General features: G+C 37.4%; 1 protein-coding gene across 7 annotated transcripts in view; it reads right to left on the reverse strand.

The window, feature by feature from the left end:
- Positions 1-2,845: 2,845 nt before the first annotated feature.
- PPP1R9A (protein phosphatase 1 regulatory subunit 9A) overlaps positions 2,846-21,169 on the reverse strand; it is a 98,292-nt gene continuing 79,968 nt past the window's right edge. For 5 of the 7 annotated variants that reach the window (XM_034402536.2, XM_034402535.2, XM_034402529.3 and 2 more), the window contains 4 exons: positions 20,262-20,369; positions 19,411-19,434; positions 18,732-18,914; positions 2,846-9,205 (listed from right to left, as the gene is read on the reverse strand). In XM_034402536.2, coding sequence (XP_034258427.1) covers positions 8,993-9,205; positions 18,732-18,914; positions 19,411-19,434; positions 20,262-20,369 — 528 coding nt within the window. In that variant the 3' untranslated portion in view covers positions 2,846-8,992. The remainder of the gene's footprint in view (positions 9,206-18,731; positions 18,915-19,410; positions 19,435-20,261; positions 20,370-21,169) is intronic. The other 2 variants (XM_034402534.2, XM_087892766.1) reach the window with 1 other exon arrangement.

Genomic DNA, 21,169 nt, shown 5'->3' on the forward strand with positions numbered 1-21,169 from the left:
TGGAAGGAACCTTGGAGGTCTTATATTCCAGCTCCTTGCTCAAGGAGGAGATCCTATTCCAGTGATGGCTAACCTTTTTGCCATCATGTGCCAAAAGCAGGGGGAGCACGGGGGGAGCGTGTGTGCCCACACCCATAATTCTATGTGCCCTGTGCATGCACCTGCGCCCCCCTGCGCTCCCCCACTTTTGGCACGGGATGGCATGGTGGGGCCATTAGGCCTGTTTTTCGCCCTCCACAAACTCCAGAGGCTTTCTTGGAGCCTGGAAAGGGTGAAAATGGCCTTCCACATGGCCCTCCGGAGGCCCTCCAGAGGCCAGAAATGGCCCATTTCCGGATCTTCCAGGCCCACCGGAAGTCGGGAAATGGGCTGTTTCCAGCCTCCAGAGGGTCTCTGGGGGGATTATGAAGGCTGTTTTCACCCTCCCTAGCTCCTAGAAAGCCTCTGGAGCCTGGGGAAGAGCAAAAAATGGGCCTTCCCCACCTTCCCGGATGCCTGTTTCCCGACTTCCAGTGGGCTCGGAAGGCCCAAAAATCAGCTGGCCAGCACATGCATGCGCACTGAAGCTGAACTAGGGTAATGCTCACGTGCCCACTGATATGGCTCCGCGTGTCACCTGTGGCACGCGTGCTATAGGTTCACCATCACGGCCCTATATCATTTTAGACAAGTGGCTGTCCAAAACCTCCAGTGATTTCAAATTGTTCCACTGGTTAATTGTTCTCACCATTGGGAAGTTTCTCCTTAATTTCAGGTTGTTTCTTTCCATGTTCAGTTTTCATCCATGGCTTCCTGTCCTGCCTTCAGGTGTTTTGTAGAATAGGTTGACCCTTTCTTTGTTGGGGCAGCCCCTCAAATATTGGACACTGTTATCAGGTCACCCCTAATCATTCATTTCATTAAACTAAAATACTCAATTCCTGCAACCATTCTTTAGATGTACTGATTCACATGAATCAAAATTCGTATTTTGATTTCCCCTCTTTAATGCAGTGTGTGGTAATATAGTGGTGAATTTAACAGAACAATATTCTGTTAATATCACCTAGTTCTCTTCCAATTCTAATTCTGGTGGAGAATGGTGCCCTCTACTGGACAAAGATAAGCAGAGGTTTTTTCTGCAGGAATGTAATATGTTGAATTTGAACTGATCTCTTTTTATAGACTTTTTTTTTTATACACAAAAGTTAAGCGTACAAGTGCAAAATGCTAAGGACAACAAAACCATTTTCATTTGTAAGTGACATTATCATGACCTTTTAATATTACTTGGGGGTGGTTAAGGGCATATCTCTACTTGCCCTTAATAACAGTACAGACATGGCCTACTAACTCAGTCTTGCTCTTACTGCTGTCTTCCTCTTCTTACCAATCTATGAGTATGATAGTTTAAATTTTCTTTAGCTGTATCACTTTGTAGATATTTTGTCCCTTGCCTGGCATTGTTCAAGAGCAGAGGTCTTCAAAGTTGGCAGCTTTAAGACTTGTGGACTTCAGCTCCCATGATTGTCCAGAATAGCTATGCTGGCTGGAGAATTCTGGGAGTTTAAGTCCACAAGTCTTAAAGCTTCCAAATTTGAAGACGTCTGTTCAAGAGCAACCTCAAAGCGTGTGAGATCTGCTGGATACTTAGAACAGACACAGTAGAAAACAGGGCACAAATTGGCAGTCAAGACAGCTCATTTCAAGGCAGTTTAGCTTTCTGACAATTCTATGATGCATGGATAACAATTGAACTCTTTTGTAAGAGAAAAGGCCTCATGGAAAAATGAATTCTATTTATTTGTTTGTTTTATAAAATTTATTGGACTCCTTCCTATAATACTTATATTGCTATTTTACTGTCCATTGCCTTTTTAAAAAACCAGTGACAACTGAGTTGTTTGTAATTTCAATCTTGAATAGTTCTGTTTTACTCCCACCCACCCCCTCCTATCAGACAGGAACAATACTTCCAACCATAAATGATTGGTATAAAAGCAAAAACCAAGGTAAGGTGACATGGTAGATGGTTATATAATGATTATGTAATTAGCCTGATATGGCACGGTGTAGCTCAGTGGTTAAGATGCTGAGCTTGTCGATCGAAAGGTCAGCAATTCAGCGGCTTGAATCCCGATTGCTGCGTAACAGGGTGAGCTCCTGTTACTTGTATGCCAACCTAGCAGTTCGAAAGCATGTAAAAGAATGCAAGTAGAAAAATAGAGACCACCTTTGGTGGGAAGGTAACAGCTTTCTGTGCGCCTTTAGCATTTAGTCATGCTGGCCACATGATCACGGAGACGTCTTTGGACAGTGCTGGCTCTGAAACAGAGATGAGCATTGCCCCCTAGAGTTGGGAACGACTAGTACATATGTGTGAGTGGAACCTTTACCTTTACCTAATTAGCCTGATAGTTGTTTTTTTTTAAATATTGCAAGAACCCTGTCAGCCCCACTCCATAGGAAGACTGGAACTAATTCAGTGATGAGAAACCTATGACATACATGTCAAAAGTATCATGCTACATTTTGGGTGACATGCCAGCCTTCAACAAGCTCCAACAATTACTCTTGAAAGCACACCCTGTTGTCCAATTCTTGGAGGTGTGGAGGCAAACTAGAACCTCCAAAAATTGCATGGGAATGGAACATGTTTTTTACCCATAAATCCTAAAAGATTGAAAACATTTTCTGAAGAAAAAGCCAAGAATTCTTGGAGGAGCAGCATACTTTTAGTTCAAGGTTCAAGTTCATTTCCTTTTCCACTATGGATAGAATTACCTAGATTTCAGTCTGATTTGGATTTTTTCCATAACTTAGGTAAAATGATAATTATACATTTCAAAATGACCAATTCAGCTGATAAGTTTTAAAGTTCTTTTATTGCATTCATTGTCTAACAATACTTGTTTGCAATAAAGTTATATACACTAACAAATCAATCACAAACTTTAAAAATCTGTAATACAAACGGAAACTGGCTTTTTTGTTTTAGGCCTCCAAATGTAGAGAGAATATTTTTCCTGGAAGTTATTTAAGGAAAAATTGAGAAAGTACAAACATAGCGCTTCAGCATCTTTCATGCAAAAGATCTGACACCCAGATGTACAAAATTAAATATCAGGATTACATGCAAGTGATACATAAAACCTCCAAAATAGCTGTGCCATTCATTCTTTTTTGACCAACAAACCAAAGTTTAAAGCCGCAGGACACAGATATAGAGTGGGTTTGAATTTAAGCTGCTTTAAAATTTAGGAATAGAGTTTGTTCTGGAATATGGCTTTCCAAAAACAGGAACTAAAATGTGAAACAGTGAGAATCTCTCAGTGTACTGATTTAGTTTCCTTCCTTTTCATTTTATTTTTTGTCCTTTATGGGAGCAGCTTCAATAATCTCAAATTAATCCTAGCCCTAAATAGCAAACGTCCATCAAAAACTAACCACTGTAAATTATCTCAGGATTTTGAAATTATTGGTAACACAGCAGCATTTCCACCAGGAATCAGCATAATTTCACTAGATTCTGTAAATTTTCTTACTTCTTTTCTTTCTTGATTGTCACAGCATTATGAGGACATTAGGAGAATATGAACAAGTTATGAATACATAATTTAACATCTTTCTAAGGTGATCACCTGATGTGTTTGGAAGGGGGGTTTACCATGAGAAAGATCTATATTACGATTGTCTTCCAGATAACTTGCACCTTCTTCTGTTACCATCACCGAATCATAAATGATAAGGATAGCAAGTTTATTGAAATAATTAGTTATTGCATAATAGTCTTTTCTAAAAGTTCATATGAAAGAAGCAGTAATTAACAGTTAAAAAAAATAAATTTCAATGATTAATACGTTATGTGCACTGCATAATTTACACTCACAAAAGTCTCTTGTAAGAAGAATGTCTCTTCTTACATACAAGAGACTATTGAACAGTGCATTTTCAGAGCCATATCACAGACGTCTAAATAGATATTATTCCAGTATAACACAAATACAATAAAATCAAGAAGAGTCATTAACTGAGTATGATTTAGCAACATAAATATGGTTGATACTAAAGATACCCAGAAGAAACATTAACAAATGTAACTTCAAAGCAGAATTTTCTTAAAATCTCAGAAGCCACATTATTAAATTTATAACAGGCAGTTTCACTTACTAATTCCCAGGACAGGGCATGACTAAATTCATTGATAGGATGAATATATAATTAAATGTATACATCCAAGTGGACTCTTGTGTAAAGATATATAAATGAACAAGTATCTTCCCTTGCTTAAGAACATTATAATGAAAGTAGTTTCCTGAATGGGTCATTGACAGAAAAGATTCAAAACCTTAACTGCTAGCTATGCAAACCATTCTTCACTCAGATGCTTGCTTGCTTGACAGAACTCTGGAAACTGCTGTTATTTGTTACTGTCTCATTGGGTTGATAGTAAAGCAAACTCTTTGACAAATTATTTTTAAGCCAAGGACTAAATCCAGTGAGTCAGCCAAAGTGCAGATGATAGGCAGTAAGACAGAGGTCACCCTGACAGATCCTTGCTAAAGATTTCTCCTCTACACTTTAAGTTGAATAACTGCAAAATGTTAACCAATGCCTTTAGACACAAAGATTTAAAAGTTAAATAGTAATTCAAGCAGTCTTTTTGGATTTTAAATTTCATGGCTGTTTTAATTAACACACGAGGCTAAGATCAGCAACACAGGTAAATCTTTCATTTTTTAACCATTTCTGCCTTAGTTCAGGAAAGATGCAAGAATCAAAGCAACAAAGCTCATACTTCAAAAAGAGAAAGACACATTGAATAAGACACATCGAATAGTACCAGTGCACAGGATTATTTGGCAGCAAGTAATTATTCTTCCAGATATTTTAACAGGATAACCTATAGGCTTTGGTGAGTTCTTACATGGGTTCCCTCACCCCATTCAAGAGCCTTGGTGGCACAGTGGTTAGAATGCAGTACTACTGCACGCTATTTCTGCTGACTGCCTGCTGCCAGCAGTTTGGCAGTTCAATTCTGACTGGCTCAAGATTGACTCATCCTTCCAAGGTCAGATTGTTGGGAGCAATATGCTGACTCTGTAAACTGCTTAGAAAGGGTTGTAAAGCACAATCTGAGGGCCCAGATTGTTGGGAGCAATATGCTGACTCTGTAAACTGCTTAGAAAGGGCTGTAAAGCACTATGAAGCAGTATATAAGTCTAAGAGCGATTGTTAGTGCTTTTTTAGTAAGTATCTTGAGTCAGATATCATTAAAAGTTTTACTTTACAGATATTGGGAGTCTTGTAAAGGTTTACTCAACAACCAAAATACAAAAAATGTTCACAGTACAAAAGTGAAGGTTAAGAAATTCATTAGATATGAATCCTGTATAAGAGCGGAAGGAGAAGGACCTCAATCTTTGAGGCCTAATCTTCTTTCAATTTTACTTCTTTCACATTATCTCCAGTTACTATTTTACTAATAGTTTGGCTACAGCCTGATTGTGGGTACAATTATTTATATTTCTTTAAGGAAATTTGCATAGCTGCCCACTCGTGGTCAATGACTCTGAGCAGCTTACAAAAATAAACACCCAACATACAAACAATTAAAAAAAACTCATCCTCTGGTAACATCAATCAATCAGACAAGCCAGTTGATGGAGTCCATTCCACTCTGGGTTCCCCCAGCCCATTGGCAAAACCAGGGTCTTCAGGGCCTTGTGAAAGAGTATCAAAGTGAAGGCCAATCTAATCTCTGCAAGAATGATGTTCCAAAGGGAGGGGGCCACTATGAAGCCACTATGGCTCTTCTTCTGGGTCCTGCCAGATGTACCTTCTTAGGACAGAGGACCCACTCTGGTGGGTCAGTAGATGTGACCAGGAAAAGATGGCCCTTCAGCTAACTAAATAAATCAAATAAATATTTGATCTGTTTTGGAATCCTTCAAGATTTTCATTTTCTGAGTTAACAAGGGAAGGAAGGTGGACTTGATCCTGCTTCCTGTTAAAAGCTACTACAACCATCCAGATAATCAATAAATTTATCTACTGGTTTATTTATCTGTTATCCTGCAACAATCCAGATAATCAATAGATGTTAGCAAAGTTATATTATCACTCTAACTTTTTCTTGCAATATAGTAATCATTGAATGCTTACAGTTTGAAGTAGCAGTCCTTCTCCTGTTCAAGTATCTATTCACTAGATTCTGCCAACATTCTAGGGTAATTTAATGGCTACCTAATGTACCTTTAATGATTGTCCAACAAGCACAAGTTAAAGAAGTGCAGGTCTTCCACAATGTATACTTGTGAAAGAAAATAGTGTTGTTGTTAGGCAGACATGAGCATCCTAACTCACTTTACTATAGCAATTCCTATTAAAAAAATAATTAATGGGCAGAGATTAGAAGCATTGTCACAAACACCTGGAGGGAGGGAAATGAAGAGGAAAAAAGAAAAGCAGCAAATAAGATATAATTTGGCTCTTACCGGTGGAGACGCAAGGTTTGGTCTGATCCATTCTGTATCTATTATTTACTCAATGGGAGTGTTAATTTTATATATTTCTTTCTTATGTATAAATAATTACTTTTATTTTAAAAAACTTAAAATTCAATGCTCAGGTCTAAAATTATCACAAAACACAGAAGAAAATAAGGGGATAATTTGCAGAACATACATCAAATTAGTTATGTGCAACATCACACACTTTACACAGAAGGAATGTAAAATCATTCTACAAAGCAATATATAGTCTTCAGGAATCTTAGAAATATAAAATAAAGAACATAAATTATATAAAGGAGAGGAACATGTCCTTAGATGTTACATCCATCTTAAATTACCAATAAACCTAACAAAAGCAGAAGAAATGCATTTAATTCAATTACTAACTTCGGAGGTAAAAGAAAGTTCCTTTTCAGATATCCCTCTTTTGCTCAAATAGAGCATTTAACCTCTACACTAAATTAATTAGTTGAATTTGACCATTCTCAGAGGTTTTTTGTTCAATCAGTCTCCTAGAAGACAAGTGTCTTCCATTTGATGTTTCTTTTTTCTTTTTCTTTTGTACTCTTGGTCCTTTCTGGCTCAAAAAGAAGTGTTAGGACTTTCAAGTCATCAGATATGCTGGCAAGGTTTTGTTATTATAGCTGCAGGTTTCAACTTAAGTATTGCAATACAAACACAGAATTACTGAGTAGGATTGGAGAGGAATGAGGGTCCTGGCAATTAAAAAATGCATATGGCATACAGAGCACTGCAAGTAGAACAGGCATAACAAAGCCACTGAGACTGAAATGGAAACTTGAGCTCCTGTAGTTAAGAAATTATCTTGTAAAAATTCCAGAATTAAGTTCAGGTAGGCCTTAAATAAAATCTGGATGCTAGCTAAATGATCATAACAAACTTCTTTTAAAGTGGTCATTCTTTAAAGTCACCTATCTGTTTCCAAATCAGATTCAGTTTCAGTTTATAGTTCTATATAATGCAGTATCACCAAAACCAAATAAAAAGAAAAGAAAAGCCTATGCTAAACTCAGTTAGAACCAGATCTTATCTATATTATTTTAATCAATTAAAAGGGAAACTGAGTTCATCATTTGGCAAAATATTAATTGCCACAACTAAAACAAACATCCTACTGATTTTAAAGGAGGGATAAGTTAAGTGCATGTTTAAATCTCTCCAATGAATCAATACAATTTTAAAGAACTTACTTTCACCTGGATCAATACTTAAGAATTATAATTCTTCTTAAATCAAAGATTACACTATTCTTTGACCCACCTATTTAAGCCTGAGCTTTTGATTCTACCTGATTATTCTCGTTAAGGGGAAAACATCCAAAGTACATTTTTAGAGCTATAGCTTTTTTCTTCTTCAGTATTTTACTACAAGATAGCTGGCAATCTTTTATTATTTGGCAGCTTAAAAAACACATTGCTTTTTAAATGGCAAAAATTTCTTCTTCCCTTTAGAAAAAAAGAAATATATATATACTTGAAAGTGACTTTGAAAGTCAATTTTAGCAGGTGAAACCTCAGCTCTGCCAAGGGATATAATCAACTTTGCCTTCTGGTTTAAGGGAAGTCAAAAGGTAGATCATCTTGCTGATCAAATAAATGTTAATTCTTTTAGGAAAAAGAAGAAAAGAAAAGGGTATCATGCTACTGGAAAGTGCAATTAAATACCTTCCTCAAGAAAAACATTGAAAAATTGTACTTTATTACAAACCAACTTAGATTTAGAAATCCAACTATACATATAAATTCAGAGAATAAATGTTACTCTCTAGTGTCACACAGCACATTAAGGCCTTGCTTTCATTGTTCTTTAGCTACAGTTCCTGGGAGGGGAGAAATGTGGGGTGCTGATAACAAAAGGGCTGCCTTCCCCATTGAAATGCAAGAGAGTGACTGAACTCCGCTGCACCTGTTATTTCGGTATCATTTCAGATCCTGACACCACACTGTGCTAGGATGAAGCGGAATCCTCCCTCAGCACGGATGTGGCTTGAAGCCCACTTGCAGAGGAAAAGATTGAAACATTTGATGTGCCCTGTTATCCATGTGTAGTCACTGATACACAGTTTAGCTGGTTATTCACCTTTGCAGGTCCATTGAATCTTTTCTTTTAACCCTGGCCTGTTTCCAGGGCACTTTAATTTATAGTGTAAAAGTTACATAATTCTGTGTCTGAAGACAAACAAGGAGGTCCAATGCAAACGAGGACAAGTATGCCAGGGCAGCATCGAGAGGTTAAAGGAGCAACATCCCATCCTGGGTTGCTGAGCTATTAAAAAAAATAAAGCCACCGTGATCTGAATTGCCAAATACATCCCAAGTATCCACATGTTTACAGGGGCAGGAATAGCCAGTCATGATTTGTCTCCCTTAAGAAAAGCTTCAGATAGAGGTGCAAAACTTTCTTTTTAATGAAGAAAACAGTGTTGCTTTTCCAAAACCATCTTCATGTACTTAGAAAGCACAGTTAATTCTGGCGTCTCACTGCTCATTAGCCCCCTGAATTGGTTCCGGTGATTGCTTTTCCAGCTTTCTGCACTTCCTTTGAAACTGATCGTTTTCCTTCTTCCTAAGTTTTTCCCTTTGCTTTTCCATCTTCTCTTGAGCTTTGCGGGCTTTCTCTAAATTTGCTTTCATTTCTTTAATTTTCTTTTTAATCACAGCTCTCTCCTGGGAAGATGTCATACCAAGGAACTAATTTTTTTTTTAAAAAAAAAAAGATAAACATTTTAATGTATGGCAAAATTACAGGTCCTTTAAAATATCATGGGGATGTGTAGAGATTACCGTAAGCAGCGGCATGGTCTTTAATAGAACAGTAAATAATTCTATTCTTGATCTATCAAAGCAACCCATTCAGTGAGGAAGAACAAAACTGCTATTACTAGTACTACAACAGTAAAAATATGCTTATACCTGGGCATTAAGAAGAAACACTTCATTCAGTTTTGATTCACATTTGACTTTCTCCAGATCAAAGGATCTATAATGAGAGCCAGGCTGATCTAGTAGTTAAGGCGCCAGGCTACAATTCAGGAGATGGTGAGTTGTAGTCCTGCCTTAGGCATGAAAGCCAGCTGGGTGACTGTGGGATAGGCACTCTCAGCCCAAGTCCCTACACAAGGTGGTTGTTGTGGGGAAAACAGGAAGGAGTATTAGGAATACTGATTTATTTATAAAAACAATAAAGGTGGGATATACATATATATGCTGTGCGTGTTGGCTCTTTAAATTTTAATTTTAACCAATTTCCTTTTCTAATATAAATGTGTCCCTATAAAGGAACATCTCAATCATTACTCCTTAACTAGATTAATGCTGCCTAGCTTGGCTGGCCTCACCTAATGTACAAATGCTACTGATTTCAAATTTATTTTATTTTTATTTTTATTTTATTTTAAATTTATATACCGCCCTTCTCCCTGAGGACTCAGGGTGGTGTACAGCCAGAATTAAAAAACATGAAATACAAATATTAAAAACAATTAAAATATATATAAATTTGGCCCAAAATTAAAAATACAAACCAATTAAAGCATTTAAAATTTCTTCTTAAGCCAGCCCGGCTTGCTGGAAAAAGTGGGTTTTAAGGGCACGGCGGAAGGCGCTAAGGTCTTGGATTCTCCTTATCTCTGGGGGCAACTGATTCCAGAGGGTAGGTGCCCCCACAGAGAAGGCCCTCCCCCTGGGGGTCACCAGCCTACATTGATTGGCTGATGGCACCCTGAGGAGGCCCTCTCTGTGGGAGCGCACAGGACGATGGGAGGTTGTTGGTAGCAGCAGGCGGTCTGGAAGATAGCTAGGCCCGATGTCATGGAGCACTTTAAAGGTGATAACCAGCACCCTGAAGCGCACCCGGAAGACCACTGGGAGCCAGTGCAGCTCGCACAGGAGTGGTGTTACATGGGAGCGCCATGCTGCTCCCATCACTACACGCGCTGCTGCATTCTGGACCAGTTGGAGCCTCCAGGTGCTCTTCAAGGGGAGCCCCATGTAGAGAGCGTTGCAGTAGTCAAGGCGAGAGGTGACGAGGGCATGAGTGACTGTGCACAGGGAATCCCGATCAAGAAAGGGCCGCAACTGGCGAATCAGGCAAACCTGACAAAAGGTCCCCCTGGCTACAGCTGTCAGATGTTCCTCCAAGGACAGCTGCCTATCCAGGAGGACTCCCAGATTGCGAGCCCCTTCTGTGGGGGCCAAAGACTCTCCCCCAATAGTCAGTGATGGAGTCAACTGACTATATCGGGATGCCGGGAGCCACAGCCACTCAGTCTTGGAAGGGTTGAGCCTGAGCCTGTTCCTCCCCATCCAGATACTTGATTTCCCTTGGAACCTGTTGAACTCTTGGCTGTATGGTATGGTGAGACAGAGTGCCAGATGTCAAAATGTTGGCAGCAACTATCAATGATCACATCTAGTTCCAAATTAATTAGGAGCCTTAATATGAGAAACAGACATTACTGTTACTGGAGTGTTTTTGGAGATCAATAAAAATGCATTCTGCAATGCTTGATCTAATAAGATGTAACCTGATAAGCTAATATCTGATTGTAGCATTAAATAGCTATTTATGAGATAGCACAAGGCCATGTGGTAAGAGGATAAAAATATGTGTATGTGCTTCTGTAATAGATACAGGTACATCTATATGTACATTCATATTTATGTGGTATATATATTTACAAGGGAAAAATCCTTCTGTATTAATAAAGGCTTTTGCTGTAAGAGATGGCATAAAAGTATTTTAGAATGGATAAATTATACTGTGTTTTCTAAAATCAAAACCACCCAAGAAAAGAACTATAGATAATCCTTGACTTATGACTGCAACTGAGTCTGGAATTACGGTAATAAGTCATGGCAATTGTTATACAGGTTAGCAACCTGTATAACCTGTATTTGACCAACCCAATTTTACAATAGTTTTGCAGAAGTTGTTAAGTGAATCGCTACAATCATCAGCTGAATCTGTTCCCTGCAATGGCCATTTTATGTCAGAAAGCAGAAGTGAATACTAGTTTCCAGTGAAAAAGCCGTAAATTATGATTATATTCCCTTGGGATACTGCAAACAGACATATGTCAGCTTTGGAAGCCATATTAGGCCAGAAGCTTCAATGCTGCCATCTTCTCATCTGTGGGAAAGTAGGAACGGGGATTAAGTAGAGGGGTTGTTAGTAGACATAATAGCATTCTTCCTGTCGGTCAAGATCAGGGTGATCCAGCATCTGGAGAAGGAGTGGTCAGGGGACTGGATCGAGATGGAACGGACGTTGATTGGAGCATATGATCGACTAGGGGGAAAAGGGATGGTTTTGGCATCTTTGACTTACTGAAGGAAAACCCGGGCTTTTCAGATTCGGGTTTTCCCAGATGTGCCAGTTTGCCTATTCTAGTAAAGAGAACTTTGGAAAAATGCTTGCTTCCGCATCTTTACTTGGAGTTGGGGCTTTTCTGGAACGCTGACACATAAACATGAACCCGTAACCATGGGGGAAAGAGCCCCTGGCCATTAGAACTGTTGCAATATTTTCAGGATCAGACTCAATAAAGATAATAGGAGTTAGAGCTTTAAATATATTTCTTTTTAATTATGATAGGCATTCTATATTCACTGAATATTCAAGGTAGAAGCGACGAGAATGGTGAGGGTGGCTCCTTATATATACAAGGGGTGGAGCTAGGAATGGGAGTGGTAAGTTATGAATACATTAAAGTCCAAAGAATAAGTTAACCTCTGATGTTCCATATATACATTATTTACACATTGGAGAATAAGGCATTTACATCTGACAAATCCCCCTCTAAATGCCGGTTCGTTACACAACACCAATTACATTCTGATTCAGGACAATATAATACATATAATTTAGAAGTTAAATATTTGTGTTGTTTAGAAGGTAAGGGTTTTGTTAATATGTCAGCTAATTGTTCAGAAGTATCGCAATGTATTGCTTTAATGAATCCGTCTTGAGACAGTTGTCTCACATGCTTAAACTTTATATCAATATGCCTGGACCTTTGTCCAATTGCATCGGATCTGGATATTTCAATGGCCGCTTTATTGTCTTCATGCATAATAAATGGTAAAGTGGGTTTCTTCCAAACATCAGTGATCAGATCATTGAACCATACAAGGTTATTTGCAGCCTTGGACAAACAAACATATTCCGCTTCTGTAGTAGAAGTGGCTACTAGTTCTTGTTTACCAGTATACCAGTAAACTGGACAATCATTCAATAGAAAAACATAACCAGAAGTACTCTTTCTGCATGATGTATCACCAGCCCAATCTGCATCAGCATAACAAGTAATTTTTGGTTCTCTGTCATTATTGGGTTCCAACATTAAACAAAAATCTAATGTACCCTTCAGATATCTTAGAATTCTTTTGACAGCTTCCCAATGATACAAGGTTGGTTTACTAACATATCTTGACAATAGATTGAGAGGTAATGCAATATCTGGCCTAGTCCAATTAGATATATAAAGGAGTGAACCTATAACTGATCTGTAAAATGTGTTGTCTTTAAACTCAGGGGAAGATTCATCAGTGTTTCTAAGAAAATCAGTTTGCATAGGGGTGTCACAGGTTTTGGCATTATTTAAGTTACATTTGTTTAGGAGTTCGATGATTTTATCTTTCTGTGTAAGTTTGAATCCCCTTTTAGTTTTGTTAATTTGCACACCAAGGTATTTATTCACTTTACCCAGAGATTTCAGTGAGAAGTGTTCATTTAACTTATTTACAAAGATTTCCCTGCTCTCTTTATGCTTTCCAATGTATAAAATATCGTCCACGTAAATTAATACAAATTCAATATGATCATTACTCTTTTTTACAAAGAAACAATTATCAGCAGTGGTGGCGTTGAAATCCATGGTCTTAAGTACTTTTACCAAGCAATCGTACCATCTTTTGCCGGATTGCTTTAATCCGTACAGACTCTTATTTAATAACCAAATTTCGTTCTTATTAGTGTATTGACTGTGTGGTGCTCTTACATATATTTCCTTATCTAATTTTGCATGTAAGTATGCGGTCTGTATGTCATATTGGAATACGTCCAGATTGAGTGCAGATGCTACTACAAGGGCTGTTTTGACACTCTCTGTTCTCACTGTGGGTGAATATGTATCAGTATAGTCTTCTGGATATTTTTGTGCATAGCCTTGTGCAACTAGTCTAGCCTTGTATAAGGTATTGCCTCCTTCTAAGTTCTTAATTTTATAAATCCACCTGGTACCTATAATTGTTTTATCCTTAGGTGCGATCGCAGGTGTGAATACATTTAATCCTTGTAAACTTTCCATCTCTTTTTCCATAGCTAGTTCCCATTTTTCTCTTTCTTCATGTGGAAGTTTCAATACTTCTTCATATGTATTAGGTGTTATTTGTTCTCCATTCATATGCATTATGTAATCTTTGTATTTATTTGGTATTTGGTTTCTATTGTTTCTAATAGTTCTTTCAGGCTTGCTATGGTTATCATGCAAATATCTAGCTTCCTTTTTTGTTAATGTGTCTGTCTTTATTTTATGCTGACTATTAGTCCAAGTTTTGGTTTTGTTCTTACTTTTGTTAATATTTTGATTTTCTGTTGCTCCTTCCTCGCAAGATATCGTATCTTTACATTTATTAGGAAATATTTCATTAAGGTGCAATTTTGACCAATTGGCCTGTTCATGGAACACAGCTGTTCTGGATACTATAAATTTGTTATTACTATCAATAAATCTGTACCCTTTGGTTCCAGTTTCGTATCCCATGAATCTTAATCTCCTGGATACGTTTTCTCCCTTTCTCCTCAATTGTTTAGGTATGTGTACGTCTGCAGTGACTCCAAATATGTGCATGTGTGATAATTTGGGTTTTCTATTGTACATCACCTCATATGGTGTCTTATTCACAATACTGGACCAGGTTCTATTTTGAGTGTAATTCGAATAATGTAATGCCTCTGACCAAAATTGTTTGCCTAAACCAGCATCCTCTAATGTGCACCTAATCATGGTTTGTAGTGTGGAATTTTTCCTCTCTGCAACTCCATTTTGAAATGCAGAAAAAGGATTGGACGTGAAATGTAACATTCCTCTATCCTTTAACCATTGGGAGAATTCTTTAGACATGAACTCACATCCCCTATCTGTCATAATTTGCTTTATTCTGATATTATGTTGTGTTTCTATACGTTTGTAGAATTCCTTAAATTTCTGAAATGTTTCATCCTTGTGCTTTAATGTGTAAACAAAACCATATCGGCTGTAGTCATCCACTATTGTTAGGAAGTAACGTTTTCTATAGGTAATTGAGGGACTTAATGGACCAACTAAGTCCATATGTACCAAATCAAAAATATTGTTAGTTGATCTGTTAGATTTTTTTGGTCTGGGACTGGTTTTTAGTTTGGTGGATTTACATACTGAGCATTCCAAATAATTTTCACAATTTTTTATTTTGACACCTTCTGCGTGTTCAGTCATTTTTTGTACTACAGGAAAGCTTGCATGTCCTAACTTCCTGTGTAAGATGTGAGCACACTCATCATGAATTGGTTTACCTATTTTTGGTTTCTTTTCCTTGTATGTATTTTTGTGATCATGAGTTATTCTACACTCATCATTGTCACTGTTACTGACATTTTCATCATCTGCTTCAATATAATCTTCCATATTTGAATCAATGTTATGTAAACATCTTTCTTTAGTTATCAGATAGGGTAGACCTCCTTTTATCATTACAGTACCTACATTTGTTTTGTTCTTTTCTACAGTTGCTTTCCCTTTTGAGAAAACTATATTGATATCAGATTCTCTGCTTAATTTTATGGCACTTAGTATGTTGTGAGGTATTTCTGGGATTAATAATACCCCCTCTATTTTCCCTAGACCAGGCAAGGTCACATTTCCTTTGCCTAGTACTTGAACCTTTTCTTGATTAGCTACCTTTATCACAAACTTATCTTCTATAAATGAAGATAATATACTTTTGTTGTTGGTGGTGTGATTTGTTGCACCAGAATCAATAAGCCAATTGTTATTCTCATCCTGCTGTGTTCTGGTGCTGTCTTGTTTGTTTAGCCCATTCAGTGACCCAGATTTCCTCTCTTTTGAATTTTCTCTACCCCCTCTACCTTCTTTGTAATTTGGTGGACTTCTATATTTGTGTCTATCTGTGGAAGATTGTCTGTAATTATATTTGCTCCTATATTCTGGCCTATGTCTCTCTCTTGAGACTTTGGGACAGTCTCTTCTACTATGTTCCCTGGATCCACAATTGTAGCATCTAAAGGCTTCATTATGTTTATCTTGAAAGACTACTTTCCTAAAAGGTTTGTGGTCTGTTTGGTTACTGGATCGATTTTTTCTTGAATTGTCTTCTGCTATCAATTTGTTAGATAGACTTTCTATGGATAAATATCCCAAATTAATGGTATCTAAGTGTGACATAAAGCTATCCCATGATGGATCAAGTGAATTGATAATAACACTTTTCATTGTTTGATCTGAAATCACTTCCCCCCTCAATTGTAGCTCAGCTCTTATTTTGTTTAGATTTATCAAATGCTCACTTATAGAAACCCCTGGTTTTACTCTAGAGGAAAAGAAATCCTTAGACATTCTTGTGGTTGTAGCTACGCTATCGCTGTGAAATAGATTAAACATGCATTGAATTATTTCTGATACAGTTAGGTTTGGTTTGATGCTATGATACATTGCAGGAGACACGCTAGATATTATTATGAAAAATGCTCTATGATGTAAACAATCTATTTTTAAAGTCCAAGGTCTTCTTGGAGGGCTAGTTATAAAGAATAGTAAATTTTCTTTCATGAAAATAACCTGTAGCTGTTGATACCACTCTTGTAAATTAATGCCATCAATTCTAAGTTTTGGGAAGTCACTGGGTAAGTTACCTACATTATTCTGTCCATTACTTACAACCTGGGGCAGTCCGTGATCTCTCAAGTGCAGGAAATTACAGAACGGCATTGGGATGCTTGCAATGAGTCTGCGCGGTTCTCTGGCCAGTTCAAGTCCTTCTGGGTCGTCTACGTAGTTTCGCACATGCGCGTTGCTCATTTCTTCTTTGGTGGCGTCGTGGAAGGTTCTCTCCCTTTCAGCTCTCTCGATCCGCTCCTCCTCAGATGAGTCGGTCTCTGGCTCGGTTTTTGGGGTTCTGGTGGTGGCGACGGTTCTTTTCTTCCTTTTGTGTGCGTTGGTATTCGATCTTGTCTGTGGTGTAGGGCGAAATCGGCATGGCTCTCTGGGCTCGGGCGTCGTCGCTTTCGAAGTCAGGATGGGAGCGTGCAGGTCTTGAGTCGCCGGTTTGATTTCTTGCTTCTTCGTAGATGTCTTGGTAATTTTCAGTCTTGGCCCAAAAGCAGCAAAAAGTGTTTTCATTGCTGATTTTACTTGAGATTTTGTTAAATCGTCTTCACTTTCTGATTTTGGATCATCTGAAGAGTTTGAGACTTCTTTCTCACTTTCTTCGTCTGATAGTGTTTTTCGCGCCAGAAATTTTGAACTGAGCGTTTTGATTGGCTCTGCCCCATTCTCTTTTGAAGTTCGTTGAAACCAAGATGGCTGCCATTCAAAATTTCGCGCGGGATCACATCTTTTCTTTTTAACAACTATTTTCTCAGTAGTCATCTCACTTACGGTTTTTTGATCTTTGGGTTTTTCTTTAATGACGTTTTTCTCTCTCGCTGCTCCGCTGTTCTTCAGCATCTCCTGGAGGTCCGCGATGAGACTTTCATCATTCTTTTGGCTTTTTAGTATCTTTAATATCTCTGACCTGAGTTCGTTATTTTCTATTTCGATTTCTTTCTGGTCATTATTTTCACTCATTAGTTCTTCTTCTTCAGTGGTGTATTCTTCGGATTCTCTCGAAATCGCATTGGTGAATTCGTTGATCATCTCTTGATCAGTTTCTATTTCTTTGCTGTAGGCCCTGGTGTTGGGCCTATCTTTCTTGGACATTTTTAATTACTTATTGAGTCAATTAACCATCCTCTGCTACCAGATTGTTGCAATATTTTCAGGATCAGACTCAATAAAGATAATAGGAGTTAGAGCTTTAAATATATTTCTTTTTAATTATGATAGGCATTCTATATTCACTGAATATTCAAGGTAGAAGCGACGAGAATGGTGAGGGTGGCTCCTTATATATACAAGGGGTGGAGCTAGGAATGGGAGTGGTAAGTTATGAATACATTAAAGTCCAAAGAATAAGTTAACCTCTGATGTTCCATATATACATTATTTACACATTGGAGAATAAGGCATTTACATCTGACAAGAACTTTAAATCCAGGTTGTAGGTACCTTTTTTGGAGTCCATTGTACCTTTGAATAGTCTTTAAGCAATCAGTTGTAAATCTAGGACCACCTGTAAACTTATAGGACTAACCTTCATTTATTTTATTTTATTTTTAAAAAATATTTTTATTGACTATTTTACATTTTTAAAACCAAAAACATAATAGAAAAAGGCAAAACGAAAAAAGAAAAAGAAAAAAAATTGCAGAAAATTGTAATTATATTATATAATTTTGTTATTTATGTTTTGTATTTTACCGTTTGGACTAACCTTCATTTAATGATACCAAGAGATGCACTCAAATACGCAATGCCAAGCACGGGGAAATCAGGAGATTCAGGCAGTTCAAATAAGTATTGCAAGCTTAAGCTCCCTACAAGAATCTGAGCTACTAACAGTTAAGGGAAATTCACAGGATTTAAGGATAGAAAGGAGTTCAAAGTGAACTGGACTTAGAACTCTTGTGGGTACGCAGAGATTTGTGACTTATGACACATTTGACCCCTCTTTTGGACTCAGCCTGGTCACCTCCTACAGCAACATGGGTCAGGATTGAATTCATGATACTGTAATGCCAGGTGTACTATCTCTGGCCATTAATTTTCAAAATAAAAAGAATTTTGAAAAATAACAAATTAAACAATGAATATTAAATTGTATATTAATTTTAATAGATAGCATTGTGCATCTAGGTATGATTTTTAGGGGTAATGATATTTTCATAATTTCAATGGTAACTCTTCAGTTGTATAATTTAAATTTTCAGCAATTGGTATTGCTATAACTTATTACTATATCTTATCATCTCTATATATCAAGATTTTGATTGCATTTCCCATTATACATTCGCGTAATAAAATTCTGAATTATTTTTCCAACACCAAGAAGCAATTACCTTAAGTTTACTGCCATCCAGCTGAAGGAGACATTCTCCATTTATATTATGGGCTGTGAATTCAGAAATATAATGTTCTAAATTCAGGCTTTTTAACCAATTGGAGACCTGCTGCACACTCCATTCTGAAACACCACGATTTGGAAACTGGCTGTGCTTGGGAGATTGTCCATCATCAAGAATCTATAACAAAAATGTTTTGCAATACAAAGTTCAGAAGAGCTGAACCATCAGATCATGGTGATAGTAGCATATCTTCAATATAATTTCAATAACATTCCCAACTAATTGTGAAATCATATCAAAATTGAAAAGTTATAACATTTATAAAAGTGTGCCTATAGCACACTAACCTAACATTCAATTGCTTAATATTCTTTGGAGGGACAAACATTTGGAAAAATCCTTTTAATATCTGAGTTTATTTCTCATATTATTTTTATCTATCAGAACTACCACATGCTGATTTTATAGACTGCATCTGGAATGACAAAGGTTCCATCTGACCAAATTTCATGCAACGTTTACCATTTTGAAAACCACATCCTAATACCTATACCTAATATATCAAGTAAAAAATATCTTTTACTTACTATCTTTTATAGTAAGATATATTTGAATGAACTCAATACACCATGCAATAAAATGTTAACAAATAAATAGCTTACTATTGTCTCACCTCATCATCAATCATATCCAAGCTCTGAGAGAGTCAGCATTAAAAACAATTGAAAATAAAACATTACAGAAAGAAACTTATTTAGGGAAAAAAGTGCCTACATATAAAGCTTCCAGATCTAGGTTCAGATGCAGAGGTTCAGATGATCATTAGATGTCAACCAAGAGACACATTTGCTGCTGTGACACATTTAACATTTTGCTGCCATCTAGTGGTCTCCTAGGTTTCTGCCCTCTAGATCTGAAAGTCCAAGAACTGATGCTGCAACAAATTTCATAACTGAAGACACCATTAACAATCTATTTTGAAAACAAAATTTTATAGAAATTTTGGTACATAACCAATAGCATCTTCTTTCTCATTATTGCACGTATAAAATGCAATATATCATTTTATATTTATATTGCAATTTAGTAATATAAACAGTTCTTCTTTAAATAGTTTTCAAGATTCAGAATGAATTTGTTGTAATTTCTGAGCGGAAGGGATGCTAAACGCATGTAAAAAAACATGTGTGTGTGTGTGAACATGCATTTTCAATTTTATATTATGTTCCTTTTGAATTTATGTACTATATTACAATTTTAAAGATTATACATTGTTTTCTATCTATGCATTTTCCTTGTTCCTTCATTTAAAACTCATTAGGTAATTACAACTGTTTTCTTTCCTGCACATGTTTTAGATTTTATTTCATGATCAGTAGCTTAACATATCCATTAAGCTAATGATTATAAACAGCAGATCTAAACAAGTATACACACACACACACACACACACACACACACTAACTAGTTCACAAGGAGCACAGAACTCATTTCCTGCTCTTTAAGTATATGTGGAAAAGATACCTCATCAGAAGATACAACTGTGGAATGTGAAAATCCTGGGGTTTTTGATCCTGTCCCTAAGCCACTCAAATCAGATGAACTCGTGCTGCTTGGGCTGAAGTCATCATTCTGTATGGGAATAAGAATAAAACAAGGACAATCAAGTCCAACAATAAAGATTGGCCTGCAAGATTAAATTAGAATCTGCTAAGATTTCATTCATTGTGATAATTTGTTCCTCTAGATTGGAAATATGAATAGTGACCTTAGATTAAATATTTTTTGAAAACATAATTAAAGGAAGCGATTGTAAGGCCCCTCCTCAAGAAGCCTTCCCTGGATCCAGCAGAATTAAAGAACTTTTGTCCAGTCTCCAACCTACCCTTTGTGGGAAAGGTTGTAGAGAAAGTGGTGGCACTTCAACTCCTGCGGTCATTGGAGGAAACGGATTATCTAGACCCTTTTCAGTCTGGCTTCAGGCCTGGCTACAGCACGGAAACTGCCTTGGTCACACTGATGGATGATCTCTGGCGAGCCCGAGATGGAGGTCAATCCTCCATCTTGGTGCTACTTGATCTCTCAGTGGCTTTTGATACCATTGACCATGGTATCCTTCTGGGACGGCTAAGGGAGTTGGGAGTGGGAGGCACTGTGTTACGTGGTTCTCCTCCTAACTCTCTGGTCGGTCACAGTCGGTGTTGGTAGGAGGACAGAGGTCGATCCCTAGGCCCCTCGTTTGTGGAGTGCCTCAGGGCTCGGTCCTCTCTCCCCTCCTATTTAACATCTACATGAAGCCGCTGGGTGAGATCATCTGATGACACGGGGTGAGGTATCAGCAATACGCTGATGATACCCAGCTGTATATCTCTACCCCGCTTCAATTCAGTGAAGTGGTGGATGTGATGTGCCAGTGCCTGGAGGCCGTGAGG

The sequence above is a fragment of the Pantherophis guttatus genome, chromosome 4, assembly GCF_059756535.1.
Source record: "Pantherophis guttatus breed Tessera chromosome 4, ASM5975653v1, whole genome shotgun sequence".
In the NCBI taxonomy this organism is placed as follows: domain Eukaryota; kingdom Metazoa; phylum Chordata; class Lepidosauria; order Squamata; family Colubridae; genus Pantherophis; species Pantherophis guttatus.